Source organism: Poecilia latipinna, unplaced genomic scaffold, assembly GCF_001443285.1.
Source record: "Poecilia latipinna isolate Pla-1442-1.1 unplaced genomic scaffold, P_latipinna-1.0 Scaffold2980, whole genome shotgun sequence".
Taxonomy (NCBI): domain Eukaryota; kingdom Metazoa; phylum Chordata; class Actinopteri; order Cyprinodontiformes; family Poeciliidae; genus Poecilia; species Poecilia latipinna.
The window spans coordinates 53767-64893 of NW_015115596.1; the positions used below are offsets into that span (position 1 = coordinate 53767).

Sequence of the window (11127 nt, forward strand, 5' to 3'; positions counted from 1 at the left end):
ACGGTTAGCTGATGAAGACGGTTAGCTTATGCTAACGGTTAGCTGATGAAAATGGTTAGCCTCTAATTTCGTTAACGGTAAAATCTTCACTTTCTGATTCTGTTACATTTTATCACGTTAAAGTTTTATGAACATGAGACACAAAGTTCATCCAACTCATGAAGATGAGAACATTTTTGGACAATAATTGGCTTAAAAAGTTAAAACATGGCCGTCATCCTGAAATTGAAGTGGCTGATGGGAAATATGGAAAACGTAAAATTCTGTGAAAGATGTGGATTTTTTAATGTATTTCAGATTCTGTATAAAATGATTGTCGTTATTTTTAGATGATAAAATGAATAATGGAGCTGCAGCTAACCAATCGTTAGCCTTACGTCGTCATAGAAACGTCACACCGTAAAGAAGAATTTATTGCAGAAAATATTTCCAACAGTCAGTTTGTTGTTGAGCAGCATTTGGATCAGAACCTCAGCAGAACTTTGCGGTCACAGTGGCCGGCCAGGTCCGTCCAGGGCAGGAGGCGGAGCCTAGGTCAGGCCTGAATGAGGAGAAGAGTGGATGTCTCGCCATGGAGACAGCAGGAAGTTACTTCATGGGGGAGAAAGGACAGGGGAACATGAGCTGGTTTCTCTGAGAGTCCAGGTGGGCGACGCTGTTCCTGACTGAGAGACGGAGGTAGCAGTTAGCCAGCGCTCACCTGAGTGATGTCACAGAGCGGGGGCGGAGTCTTACCTGCTGCAACCACTCTGGCGTCAGTGTGAGCCCTGTGTCGACATTCAGCTCGATGGTCGGCGCTCTCGAACCACCAGAGGGCGTGAACTAGGACACCAGAAGATCCGGTTAGAGACGCAACACCTAGAACGTCCAGATAAGTCGACATCTAGTCGGGTTCTCACAGAACCCGGCTGCGTTCTGGTACCTCGGTTCAGCAGTCCGAACTCGCTGTGGAACGCCCCCAGCAGCTTCCCGTAACCCGGAGCGTCATGAGCCGACATGGCCGCCTGGAAGGCCCCGCCCCAAACGGCCGGGCCCCCAGGACGCATCTGGAAGGTCACCAACTCGAACACGCCTGGAACACAGAACCACCATCAGAACTCAACAGAACCCAACATAACCAATCAAAACCACTAACAGAACCCATCAGAACCCAACATAACCCAACAGAACCACCAACAGAACCCATCAAAACCACCAACAGAACCCAACAGAACCCATCAGAACTCAACATAACCCATCAGAACCACAAACAGAACCCATCAAAACCCAAGAGAACCCATCAGAACTCAACAGAACCCAATATAACCCATCAGAACCACCAACAGAACCCATCAAAACCCAACGGAACCCGTCAGAACCCATCAGAACTAATCAGAACCCAACACATCCGTTCAGCCTGTCAGATCCTTGTCTGACCAAATGCACCGAAGACAACCAATCAGAGCCAGGAGGTGGGGCTTAGCGCTGTCAATCATCCTCATGTACTTTCTGCTAAATGTGTAACTTACTGTTACAGGATAACTGTCTATCCACAATCATCTGTGGCTGTGCTAACTAGCCTTAGCATTCACAACATGCTATGACAGCTGCAGCGGGGGTGACGAGCAGCGCCACACAGAGTATGATTGACAGCACTAAGACCCTCCTCCTCCTGGCTCTTATTGGTTGTTTAGAAGCGGTGACCCGGTCAGGCCCAGGTGGGGAGGTGGGCGGGGCCTACCTCCCTGCTGGGGGGGGCTCTTCAGGCGGCTCCAGGGGACCAGGTACAAAACCTCGTTGTCCTGCGCCGTCAGCAGCGGCAAGGCCTTGGAGATGTACTCTGAGATCCAGGAGGGGTCCTGAGCCAGGGCTGCCCGCACAGCTGCCCGCTGGGAGTAACTGTCTGAGAGGAGGGGGGGTTAGACCCAAACATCTGGAACCAGAACCAGAACCTCCTGATTTGAACTTTTTATCTAAAAAAGCCCAACAGGAAGGGTCCTCACCATACTGCCATATATGGAAGACCTTGTTGAGGCCGCCGTATTCCACGGTCCAGTAGCCAATCAGCTGGGAGTGGGCGGTGCGCAGGTGGATCTTCTCATTGGTCAGCTTGAGAAAGGCCGAGTTCTGGTCTGGACGGATGCTGTAGGTTCTGAACTCATAGAAGGTTCTCTGCTCCTGCTGGGGTCCGGTGGCCAGGTGGGCGCTGGGCTGCAGAGAGGGGCCGAGAGGTCAGAGGTCTCACTCTGACAAGAAACCCACGGCATCTGAAATACCTGCACTGACTAAACCATAAATCTGAACATGAACCTTTTGGTTAAACTGAATTATATAAAAATAAACTAAACTGAAGTTCATATTTTGTTGCTCAGCCTACTTGGGCGATACAAAATGCTCCAGATGTTCAAGGTCAGAACAGTCCAGGGTTTTCGTCTCTAGTTGTTTTGGGTCATTTTCCTGTTGAATGACTTTTGACCTGTGACCCCGGGCAGCACATTTCTCTCCAAAACGCCTCGATAGTCTGGAGGTTTCGTCGTTCCCTGAACAGGTTCAACACACCCTGATATAGCAGAGCAGTCCCACAGCATGACTCAGCCTCTTCCATGTTTCACAGTGGGAACAGAACCTCTTGTTCTGCCACCCTGGAGCTGATGACGTCACCAAAACATCAAGTTTTGTCTCATCTGACCAGAAGCCAACCTCCCTGAAGCTCTGCTCCGTTTGGGTATTTCTGTCAATAACCAACATGCTTGTTCACATGTAAGCAATTCAAAAATACTTTGATTGAAAAGGAAAATGACATAACATAAAAACTTGATGTTGCTGGACTGGCGACCTGTCCAGGTGAGCCGCCAGTGTTTGGACTGAACTGACGCCATACTTTGTCGATATGAACTATGGGAAAATTAACAGCAATAACGTGGATTTTACTATAATGGAGGTTAATTTTTCAAAGTCTCCTTTATTTTTAAGTATTTAGTTAGCATACTACATAATAAGCTTTCTAAATACTTAGCTTTGTGCTATATATTTTATAGCAGTCCCTCAGACCAAAGAAAACACGGAGAGCATACATTCACATGTGCTTCGTTCAAAACCAGGTTTGCTGAAGTGCATCGAAAACAACGTGAAAACTAAAAGAAAAATAAAATACCTCTGCTTAAGAGCTTTTGTTTGACACAAAACATGAATACATGGCGTAAAAACGCAAACTGCACGAACCAATGCAGCTCTAAACATGTACCGCCGTCCGAGGGCTGCACAGTTTATGGCGGTAAAGTCCGAGTTGTGCAGCCTTTAGCCGTTACCCTGTTCTGAATGATGGGCGCTGCAGTTCAGAGTCGCAAAGATGAAGAATATCCTCCTCTACCTCTGAGGACCTCACTGCAGCAAACAGCGGGACGGACCGCTGTCAGTCTCGTACCTTATTTGGAAAGGAGACCATTGGACTCCGGAAGTTAAGGAGGCGCTATTTCCTAAAGATTATCAGCGGTCTAACGTTTCCATTTTCTTTTGAAATCTGTCATATATCTTTATCTTTGGGAAGGAGTTTCACTCTCAACATGTATTTGAACTTCTCTCTTTTATTTACTTCAGCGCAGCTCACAGTTGTGAATTTTTGCTTGCTTCTGTTTAACAGACCTGGTTGTAACAACCAGATTTGTTATTCTTGTGAACCTAATTCTGGGTTCCCAGAAGAGTAATATCTGAAATATCTCGAACCGAACCAGATCCAGTCTCGGTTCTTATCAAATGAAATGAACTTCAGAAAGTTTCATTGAATCATATCAGTTACCCTGGAAACGTTAGCAACACTAAACCCGCTCGGCGTGCTGAGGCCTCTGCCGCCCCCTACTGGATGTGGAAGGCAACCGCCGCCCTGTGAGACGTGACAGCGCACCATGACCCACTCCGCGTGGGGGATTCACGTACAAACGGCTAAACAATCCACAGTGGACCCTCAGCTGCTCCACACACACACACACACACACACACTGTTTACAGAACAGCTGAACGCCATGAGGCGTTCAGGGCCCGCCCCCTCGGCTCTGGTCCCTAGCTGGTTCTGACCTTTTTTCTCCGACCAGCCATTAACACAAACAATCGAACCACATCGAACCGAACACCCAGAACTGCAGATTCTGCAGAGCCAGACAACTTGTGACTCATGAAGGTTCTACGGCAGAAAACCTGCGAGTTCGTTTTGTTTTTGTTCTGTTGGTTCTGAACCGACTGTTCTTTGGTTCCTAAGTGTCTGGTCCAAATGATGCAGGTAACCTCACCTGAGCAGCAGCAGCAGTTGTTCTGAACAGGGCAGCTGAAGGCCTCAAAGAACCGAACAGCTTCAACATTTTGACGGTGCAGAACATGAAGAGATCCCAGAGAACGGCAGCACAGATCCTCTAAATGCAAGAGGTCCCACTCTGAAGGAGGACTCTCTTCATCTGTAGAGATCCTAAGAAAACAAGAGGACTCACTCTGAGAACGGCAGTTTGTTTAATCTGGAGTTTGCCAGAGATCATTTACACAGGATGTCTCACTCCAAAAGAAAAAACACTGTTAATTCCATTATTATTTGTTTATTAAAATAGGACATTTAAATGATATAATACACAAGAATATCTGCGCGTGCGCCTTTTGGTTTAAGATGAATCCTTGTTTATTAAAATCTACCGATAGGTGGCGGTAAGGGGAACAGAATTTCACACCAAAAAAATAAACAAGTGACGCATGTGACGTCACATCCGTTGAGGAAGTAAAGCAGCACGGGGACGGTAAGGTGAGCGGGTGAGCATGCTGAAGCTGCTGCAAGTGAGTTTCCGCCGCCATGTGTGGAGGAGCGTCTGCTCCGCGGCGGCAGGTCGGGGCGCGGCGCGCGGAGCCGCGGCAGCGGCCAGGAGGGCCGGAGTCCGGAGCTGCATCGTGGATACGAACCTGGAGGAACAGTTCGTGTTCCTGGACTGTGCAGGTGAGCAGCTACAGAACCTCCTGCTCTGCTACTTGTTCCGGTACCGGAGCTGGCTGCTATTCTGACTCGATGTGTGGTTCCGGTTCTGATGCTCCGCTGAACAGCTGAGATGTTCTGTAGAACCTTCTAGACCCAGCTTCCCGGGTCAGAACTGTTTAGCATTAACATGACCAGAACCAGGATGTGTTTCTTGTTCTTTTGGACCTCTCATTGGGTTTTATCTCCAGAACTGTTCTGCCTCAGGTCAAGGATCTCAGCTCGGTTCTGGTTCCTAAAGTCCAGTTTCACAGAAAGTATTCACAATGCTTAAACTTCCCTTCATAAACAAACAGGAGCCTCCTAATCCGGAACCAGAACCCATCTGGTCCAGAAGGTTCTGGTTCCGTCAGGACACTCAGCCAGAGATATAATGGGATGGTTTTTAGATCAAAGCAGATTCATGGCCTAATCAAAGTTTTCAGACTTTTATTGGTAACAAATGTTGAACATGTTTCTTCTTCTGCTCCTTCTCATTCTTCTTCTCTGAATAATTTGTTGTCACATCGGAAGTTCTGATCTGCCAGTACCGGCCGTTTGGACCGTTGTGACAGTCTCAGTCTGAGCTTTGATCAGCTGACCACATTGGATGAATCTGATTGGACGGAATCAGGAGGTTCTGCTGCCGGTTCTGTTGGGTCAGCCTGACTCTTCTTGTTCTCTCCTGTTTCAGGTCTAGAGGAGGAGCCCGATGAGGAGCAGCAGCTCCGCGTCGCCTCAGGTTCTGGTTCTGGGTCCGGGTCTGGTTCTGACCGTCAGCACCGGACCCACCTGAGGGCACTGGAGCGGCAGCTGCAGGTGCTGAGAGACGGAGCCTCGCAGGAGCCGGGGCCAGACTCTTTCATGGATTTCCATGATGAGGACTTCCCGCTGGACGAGAGCCTCATAAAGTCCCAGAAGAAGAAGAAGAGGAAGGGGGCGGAGCCTAAGGGCGAGCACCGCGTGTTTGGGACGGCGGACGCAGGCGTTGCGGTCAGCGACACCAGCTGCTCCGGATGCGGCGCCCTGCTGCACTGCGCCGCCGCCGACCTGCCCGGCTTCCTGCCCAGCGAGAAGTTCAAGGTTCTCATGGCGACGGGGAAACTGGGCGGAGCCACCTGCCAGCGCTGCCACCTGCTCACCCACCACCACAAGGCGCTGCACCTGCAGCTGACCCGGGACCAGTACCGGGATGTGGTGCGGCGGGTCCGGGCTCGGAAGGCGCTGGTGCTGCTGGTGGTGGACCTGCTGGACCCGCCGGGCTCCCTGGTTCCAGACCTGCCGGACCTGGTGGGCACCAACAAGCAGGTGGTGGTTCTGGGCAACAAGGTGGACCTGCTGCCCGCCGACGCGCCCAACTACCTGCAGCGCCTGAAGCGGCGCCTGGCGCGGTGCTGCCAGGACGCTGGGTTCGGGACGCAGGTGGCCGACCTCCACCTGATCAGCGCCAAGACGGGCTTCGGGCTGGAGGGGCTGGTCTCCGCCCTGCAGCGCTCCTGGAGCTACAAGGGCGACGTGTTCCTGGTGGGCGGAGCCAACGTCGGCAAGTCCACGCTGTTCAACGCGCTGCTGGAGTCCGACTACTGCCGGTCCGCGGCCGCCAGCGCCCTGCGCAGGGCCACCATCTCCCCTTGGCCCGGTACGTAACCAGAACCTGAACCGCTGCCGCGCTGCGCCAGGCTGACCCGCTGTGTCTCCCCGCGATGCGTTCAGGGACCACTCTGGAGCTGCTGAAGTTCCCCATCACCAACCCGACTCCTTACCGCATGTTCCGGCGCCAGAACCGCCTGAAGGAGGCGCTGCAGCAGACGGAGGCAGAGCTACCTGCCGACGAGCTGCAGCGGCTGCAAAGGCTTAGTCGCCATGGATACCTAGTGGGTAAGGAGGGGGCGGAGCCATGTGACCAGGGGCGGAGCCAGGTGGGTCTCTGATCACCTGCTCACCTGTCCAGGTCGGGTCGGTCAGACGTTCCGGTCCGGTGGATCCAGAAGTGAAGAGATCCAGTTTGATCCGGACAGCCTGGCGTTTGGCGAAGACGGAGGTTCACAGAAGGAAGGTAGGTTCTGATCCGGTTCTGATCCGGTTCTGACTGAACCAGTCCCACCTGCAGGTTCTAACCCGGTTCTGACTCCTCCATCAGCTGCTGTCGGGTCACATGACAAACCAAACGCCAGCGATCTGAAAGACGCCCACTGGCTCTACGACACGCCGGGAATCCTGAGAGAGAGAGACGTGAGCCGCCCTTCCTCTCCCGGCTCCTCTTCCTCTCTCCGCTCCTCTTCCTTTTTTTGTCCAGTAATCAAAAGTATTTGAACACATCTTAAAAAATAAAACTTGTTTTTTAATTCCAGCCCAACATGGATTTTTTGGGATAATTGTGATGTGATTTTAAAAATTAAACTGGTTTTGATATAAAAATTTAATTATTTTTCTAACTCTGATTATTTGGAAAACATTTTTACAGACACATTTTGAATGTATAAAAGTGAAATCTCGACCTTCTTATTCACAATGTTTTTCTGAATCCACTTCCTGTTCCTGCTCTCTGGACTTCCTCAGATCCTCCAGCTGCTGGAGGACCAGGAGGTCCGGTCGGTGGTTCCGACCCGGGCCATCGTTCCCCGGACCTTCGTCCTGAAACCCGGAATGACTCTGTTTGTCGGAGCGCTGGCCCGGATCGACTTCCTGCAGGTAGGAAGGGGTTAATTAACTGACAGGTGGATGAGCTGATTGGTTAACGACGGACGCCTGGTAATGGCCGCCGACTGCAGGGCAGGAAGTCCTGCTGGTTTTCTGTTCTGACCTCCAGTCAGGTCCCAGTTCACATCACCGGTCTGGATAAAGCCGCCAGCGTCTATGAGCGACACGCCGGCCACGCCCTGCTGGGGGTGAGTCACATGACCTCACTGTGACCTCAGTCAGCCCGTCGTCACGGTGCCGTGAGTCATGTCTGCCTCCGTGCTGCGTTCAGGTGCCTGCAGGCGGGTCGGAGAGGATGCAGCGTTTTCCTGCGTTGGTTCCTCAGGACTTCAGTCTGGAGGGTCGAGGTTACCTGGAGGCCACTGCTGACATCACGCTGTCATCAGCAGGTAAGCCCCGCCCCCGCCTGCAGCCGCCAGGCTGGCTCTGATCTCCTCTCACCTGCGTGTCGTCTGTCTGTCAGGTTGGGTCGCCGTGACGGCGATGTCAGGTGAGCTGGTGGAGCTGCGGGTTCACGGCCCGGAGGCGGCAGGCTTCGGCCTGCGGACGCCGCCGCTGCTGCCTCACGTCGCTTCGCTGAAAGGAGAGCGGCTTCGAAAGTCGGCCGCCTACAAACCGCTGAGGGCCGCCGGCCAGATCCACAACCTGAAGCCCAGCAGGAACTGAGCCTGACGCACCTGGACAGGTGGGGGCGGGGCCAAACCTGGAGCTGCCTTCCCTGTTACCGTGGTAACGGAGGCTGATGAGACCTTGAACAAAGACAAATCCATCTGAACTTTACCTCTGATCTCTGTTACCGTGGTAACTCTGTTATTCCATCAGTGATGCCAGAACATGTTCTGATCCGCTGTCGGTTACCCAGAGCGGTTCTGATACCGGAGCGGGTCTGTGGTTCTGATCCCTACTTGTGTTTAGTAAAAATGAGACGGAACCGGAGAGAGTGAGGTCTTTACTGGTCACAGCTTCATCTAGGCCCGGTTCTGATGGACTAGGATCCTGTGACCAGCTGTTTTTGTTCCAGTAAACTGGGTCGAGACATCAGAACCAGAACCAGTAGCCCAAACAAACAGACGTTTCTGCTGTTTTTATTAAAGGTTATAAACTGCAGCCCCCCCCCCCCCTCCCCCGCTGATCAACACCTGCAACAACATGGAGGCGTCCAGCAGTTCTACCAGAACCCACACGACCCAAAAAGTCCAAACAGAACCCCTAACAGTCAAACAGCTGATATTTGTCCCCATCGTCCTGTCATATGAGGATGACGTCATTCTGCCAGCCTGGTTCTGATGGCTCCAGCTCCTCTGAAGGTTCTGACCTTCCTCAGACGTCATACAGCTTCTCCTCTTCTTCGCTCCTAATGAAGGCAGATGACAGTTCTTTCAGCAGCAGCTCCTGGGACGCCGTGCAGACTCCGGGCCGTATGACGCCCTCTGCTGGCGGACCGGGGGAACTGCAGCCTGCGCTGGCCTCTGCTGGCGGGTCGGGGGAACTGCAGCCTGCGCTGGCCTCTGCTGGCGGGTCGGGGGAACTGCAGCCTGCCCCGCTGCTACTGCCGCTCTGCTCCAGCGTCTCCAGGGAGCCGCCGACGGAACGGACGGCCCGGGGGGCGGCTACGTGGTCCAGATGTCCGCTCTCTGACAGAACCAGTCGGGTCTGCCGGTCCGGAACCTCCTGGGTCTCTGCGGCGCGGCTGGACCGGAAGCTGGTCTCCAGAGACTTCAGCACCTGCAGGCCAAAGTCCCCCACCTCCTCGTAGAGCGGTTCCGGAGGGTCCGGAGACTCGGCCCGCTCCTCGAACGAGTCCTGCTGGATCTTCATGGGCTGGACACAGACAGAACCAAACCCGACCCAGGTTAACGGTACCGAACGCTCTGGCAGTTCTGCACAGCTTCACAAACTGAAATCCTAAAATGGTTCTGATGGGCTTTGTTCTGAATTCAAAAATGTTTAAATGTTTTAAATTCCAGAAAATAAAAAAAAAAAAATTATGTTTCAAAATATCAACTGTTAAAATTTGCTTCAGTTTAAAATGTTTAAAGATTAAAATGATATAAAAACTTTATCGTATTTCTGCTTAAGATTAAAAAAATACATTTATTTTTATTACAAACTGAAAAATGCTAAAAGTGACAATAAAATCCTGTTTTACGAAATTACACAGGTGTTTTTCCAAAATATTAACTTTATAAATTTTGACTTATTAAAAAAATAAAATTCTTTAAAGTGAATTTCTAAAATTTTGGGGACAAAAGAAAAAGCATTAAAAGTTTTAGAAACTAAGAGTTTCAATTAGACAATTTTGGGTGGCTTAATATTTTACTTAAGTTCTTATTTTTATTAAAACTGAGTTTAAACCGGTTCTAATAAAACTGAAAAAATGTTCTGAATTAATGGATCAGTTCCAGATCTACTCTGATGCTTCATGTTTTCTCCCCTAGAACCAACTCAGACCAGTAAAGAACCAGTTTAAACCAGTAAAGAACCAGTTTAAACCGGTAAAGAACCAGTTTAAAACCAGTAAAGAACCAGTTTAAAACCAGTAAAGAACCAGTTTAAACCGGTAAAGAACCAGTTTAAACCGGTCTTAACCAGTGAAGGACTGAAAACTCACAAAGTACATGGACAGGGTCCTTCGGTCATGAAGCTTCCTCTGCAGGGAGAGAAGAAGAAACAGAATCTAAGTCCTGACTCGGTGTCTTGGTCCAGTTCTGACCCGGTCCCGGTTCTGACCCGGCCTCTCACCAGAGTCTGATTGGCTGACAGCATGCCACTGTTGCTCTCGTCTCCTCGGATCGGAACCAGCGGCATGGTGCCAAACTTCTGCTTGGAGATGTCGGAGGAGGAGTGGCGCCGCAGAACCGGCGGGCCCGGATCATCGTTCTGGAAGAGGAGCAGAACCCGGGATGAGCCACTCCGGTGCCGGTTCTGGTTCCGATTCTGTAGACTCACCTGAGCCCGGAGGAAGCTGGTGACCCAGTCCCACAGCTCGGCCTCACTGCTGCAGCACAGGAACCTACAGAGAGGGATAAACCGGGTCAGAACAGAATCGGGTCAGGATTGGACCGGGTCAGGCTGGTTCTGGTGATACTTACAGCTGGTGCTTGTCTGACATCACTGTGAAGCCCCATCTGCAGAGACACACGTTACCATGGAGATGCTTTGCTGCAGCTTGCTGTTACCGGGTCAGAACCTGAACCCAGACCAGGTCTCTGATCCCGGCTCAGCGTCTGCTGCAGCAGAACCAGGTCCAGTTCCTTAAGTGGAACCAATAATGCAGATCATTGGTTCTGACCGCAATGAGGTCATTACTCTGAGGACCAATTAGAATCGGTTCTGGATCCAGTTTGGTTCTGATTCATCAGAACAGAACCAAACTGGACCGGTCTGAACAGTTGGGTTTGGAACAGAGCGGTTCTGGTTCTGTTCCTAGTTCTGGTTCTGTTCCTAGTTCTGGTTCTGTTCCT

The 11127-nt window shown here is 51.3% G+C and overlaps 3 protein-coding genes across 4 annotated transcripts; 1 reads left to right on the plus strand and 2 right to left on the minus strand.

The window, feature by feature from the left end:
* Nucleotides 1-264: 264 nt before the first annotated feature.
* Nucleotides 265-4405, minus strand: nipsnap3a (nipsnap homolog 3A (C. elegans)). The gene is made up of 6 exons (XM_015022319.1): nucleotides 4263-4405; nucleotides 1983-2190; nucleotides 1721-1882; nucleotides 923-1072; nucleotides 736-822; nucleotides 265-665 (listed from the first exon to the last, which is right to left on the minus strand). The coding sequence occupies exons 1-6, from the start codon at nucleotides 4347-4349 to the stop codon at nucleotides 589-591; spliced, it is 771 nt and encodes a 256-aa protein (XP_014877805.1). The 5' UTR covers nucleotides 4350-4405; the 3' UTR covers nucleotides 265-588.
* A 295-nt stretch (nucleotides 4406-4700) lies between these two features.
* noa1 (nitric oxide associated 1) lies at nucleotides 4701-8599 on the plus strand. Its single transcript, XM_015022318.1, has 9 exons — nucleotides 4701-4948; nucleotides 5658-6602; nucleotides 6677-6841; nucleotides 6915-7019; nucleotides 7104-7195; nucleotides 7523-7654; nucleotides 7735-7851; nucleotides 7935-8052; nucleotides 8127-8599. Exons 1-9 carry the CDS (start codon nucleotides 4774-4776, stop codon nucleotides 8327-8329), a joined length of 2052 nt encoding a protein of 683 aa, XP_014877804.1. The 5' UTR covers nucleotides 4701-4773; the 3' UTR covers nucleotides 8330-8599.
* A 133-nt stretch (nucleotides 8600-8732) lies between these two features.
* LOC106939778 (arf-GAP with Rho-GAP domain, ANK repeat and PH domain-containing protein 3-like) lies at nucleotides 8733-11098 on the minus strand. 2 transcript variants are annotated; one of them, XM_015022321.1, is made up of 6 exons: nucleotides 10756-11098; nucleotides 10613-10676; nucleotides 10406-10543; nucleotides 10275-10313; nucleotides 9131-9484; nucleotides 8733-9091 (listed from the first exon to the last, which is right to left on the minus strand). In XM_015022321.1, exons 1-6 carry the CDS (start codon nucleotides 10773-10775, stop codon nucleotides 8984-8986), a joined length of 723 nt encoding a protein of 240 aa, XP_014877807.1. In that variant the 5' UTR covers nucleotides 10776-11098; the 3' UTR covers nucleotides 8733-8983. The 2 variants fall into 2 exon arrangements, with proteins under 2 accessions (XP_014877807.1, XP_014877806.1); XM_015022320.1 differs by having other exon boundaries at nucleotides 8733-9484; nucleotides 10756-11094.
* Nucleotides 11099-11127: the final 29 nt, after the last annotated feature.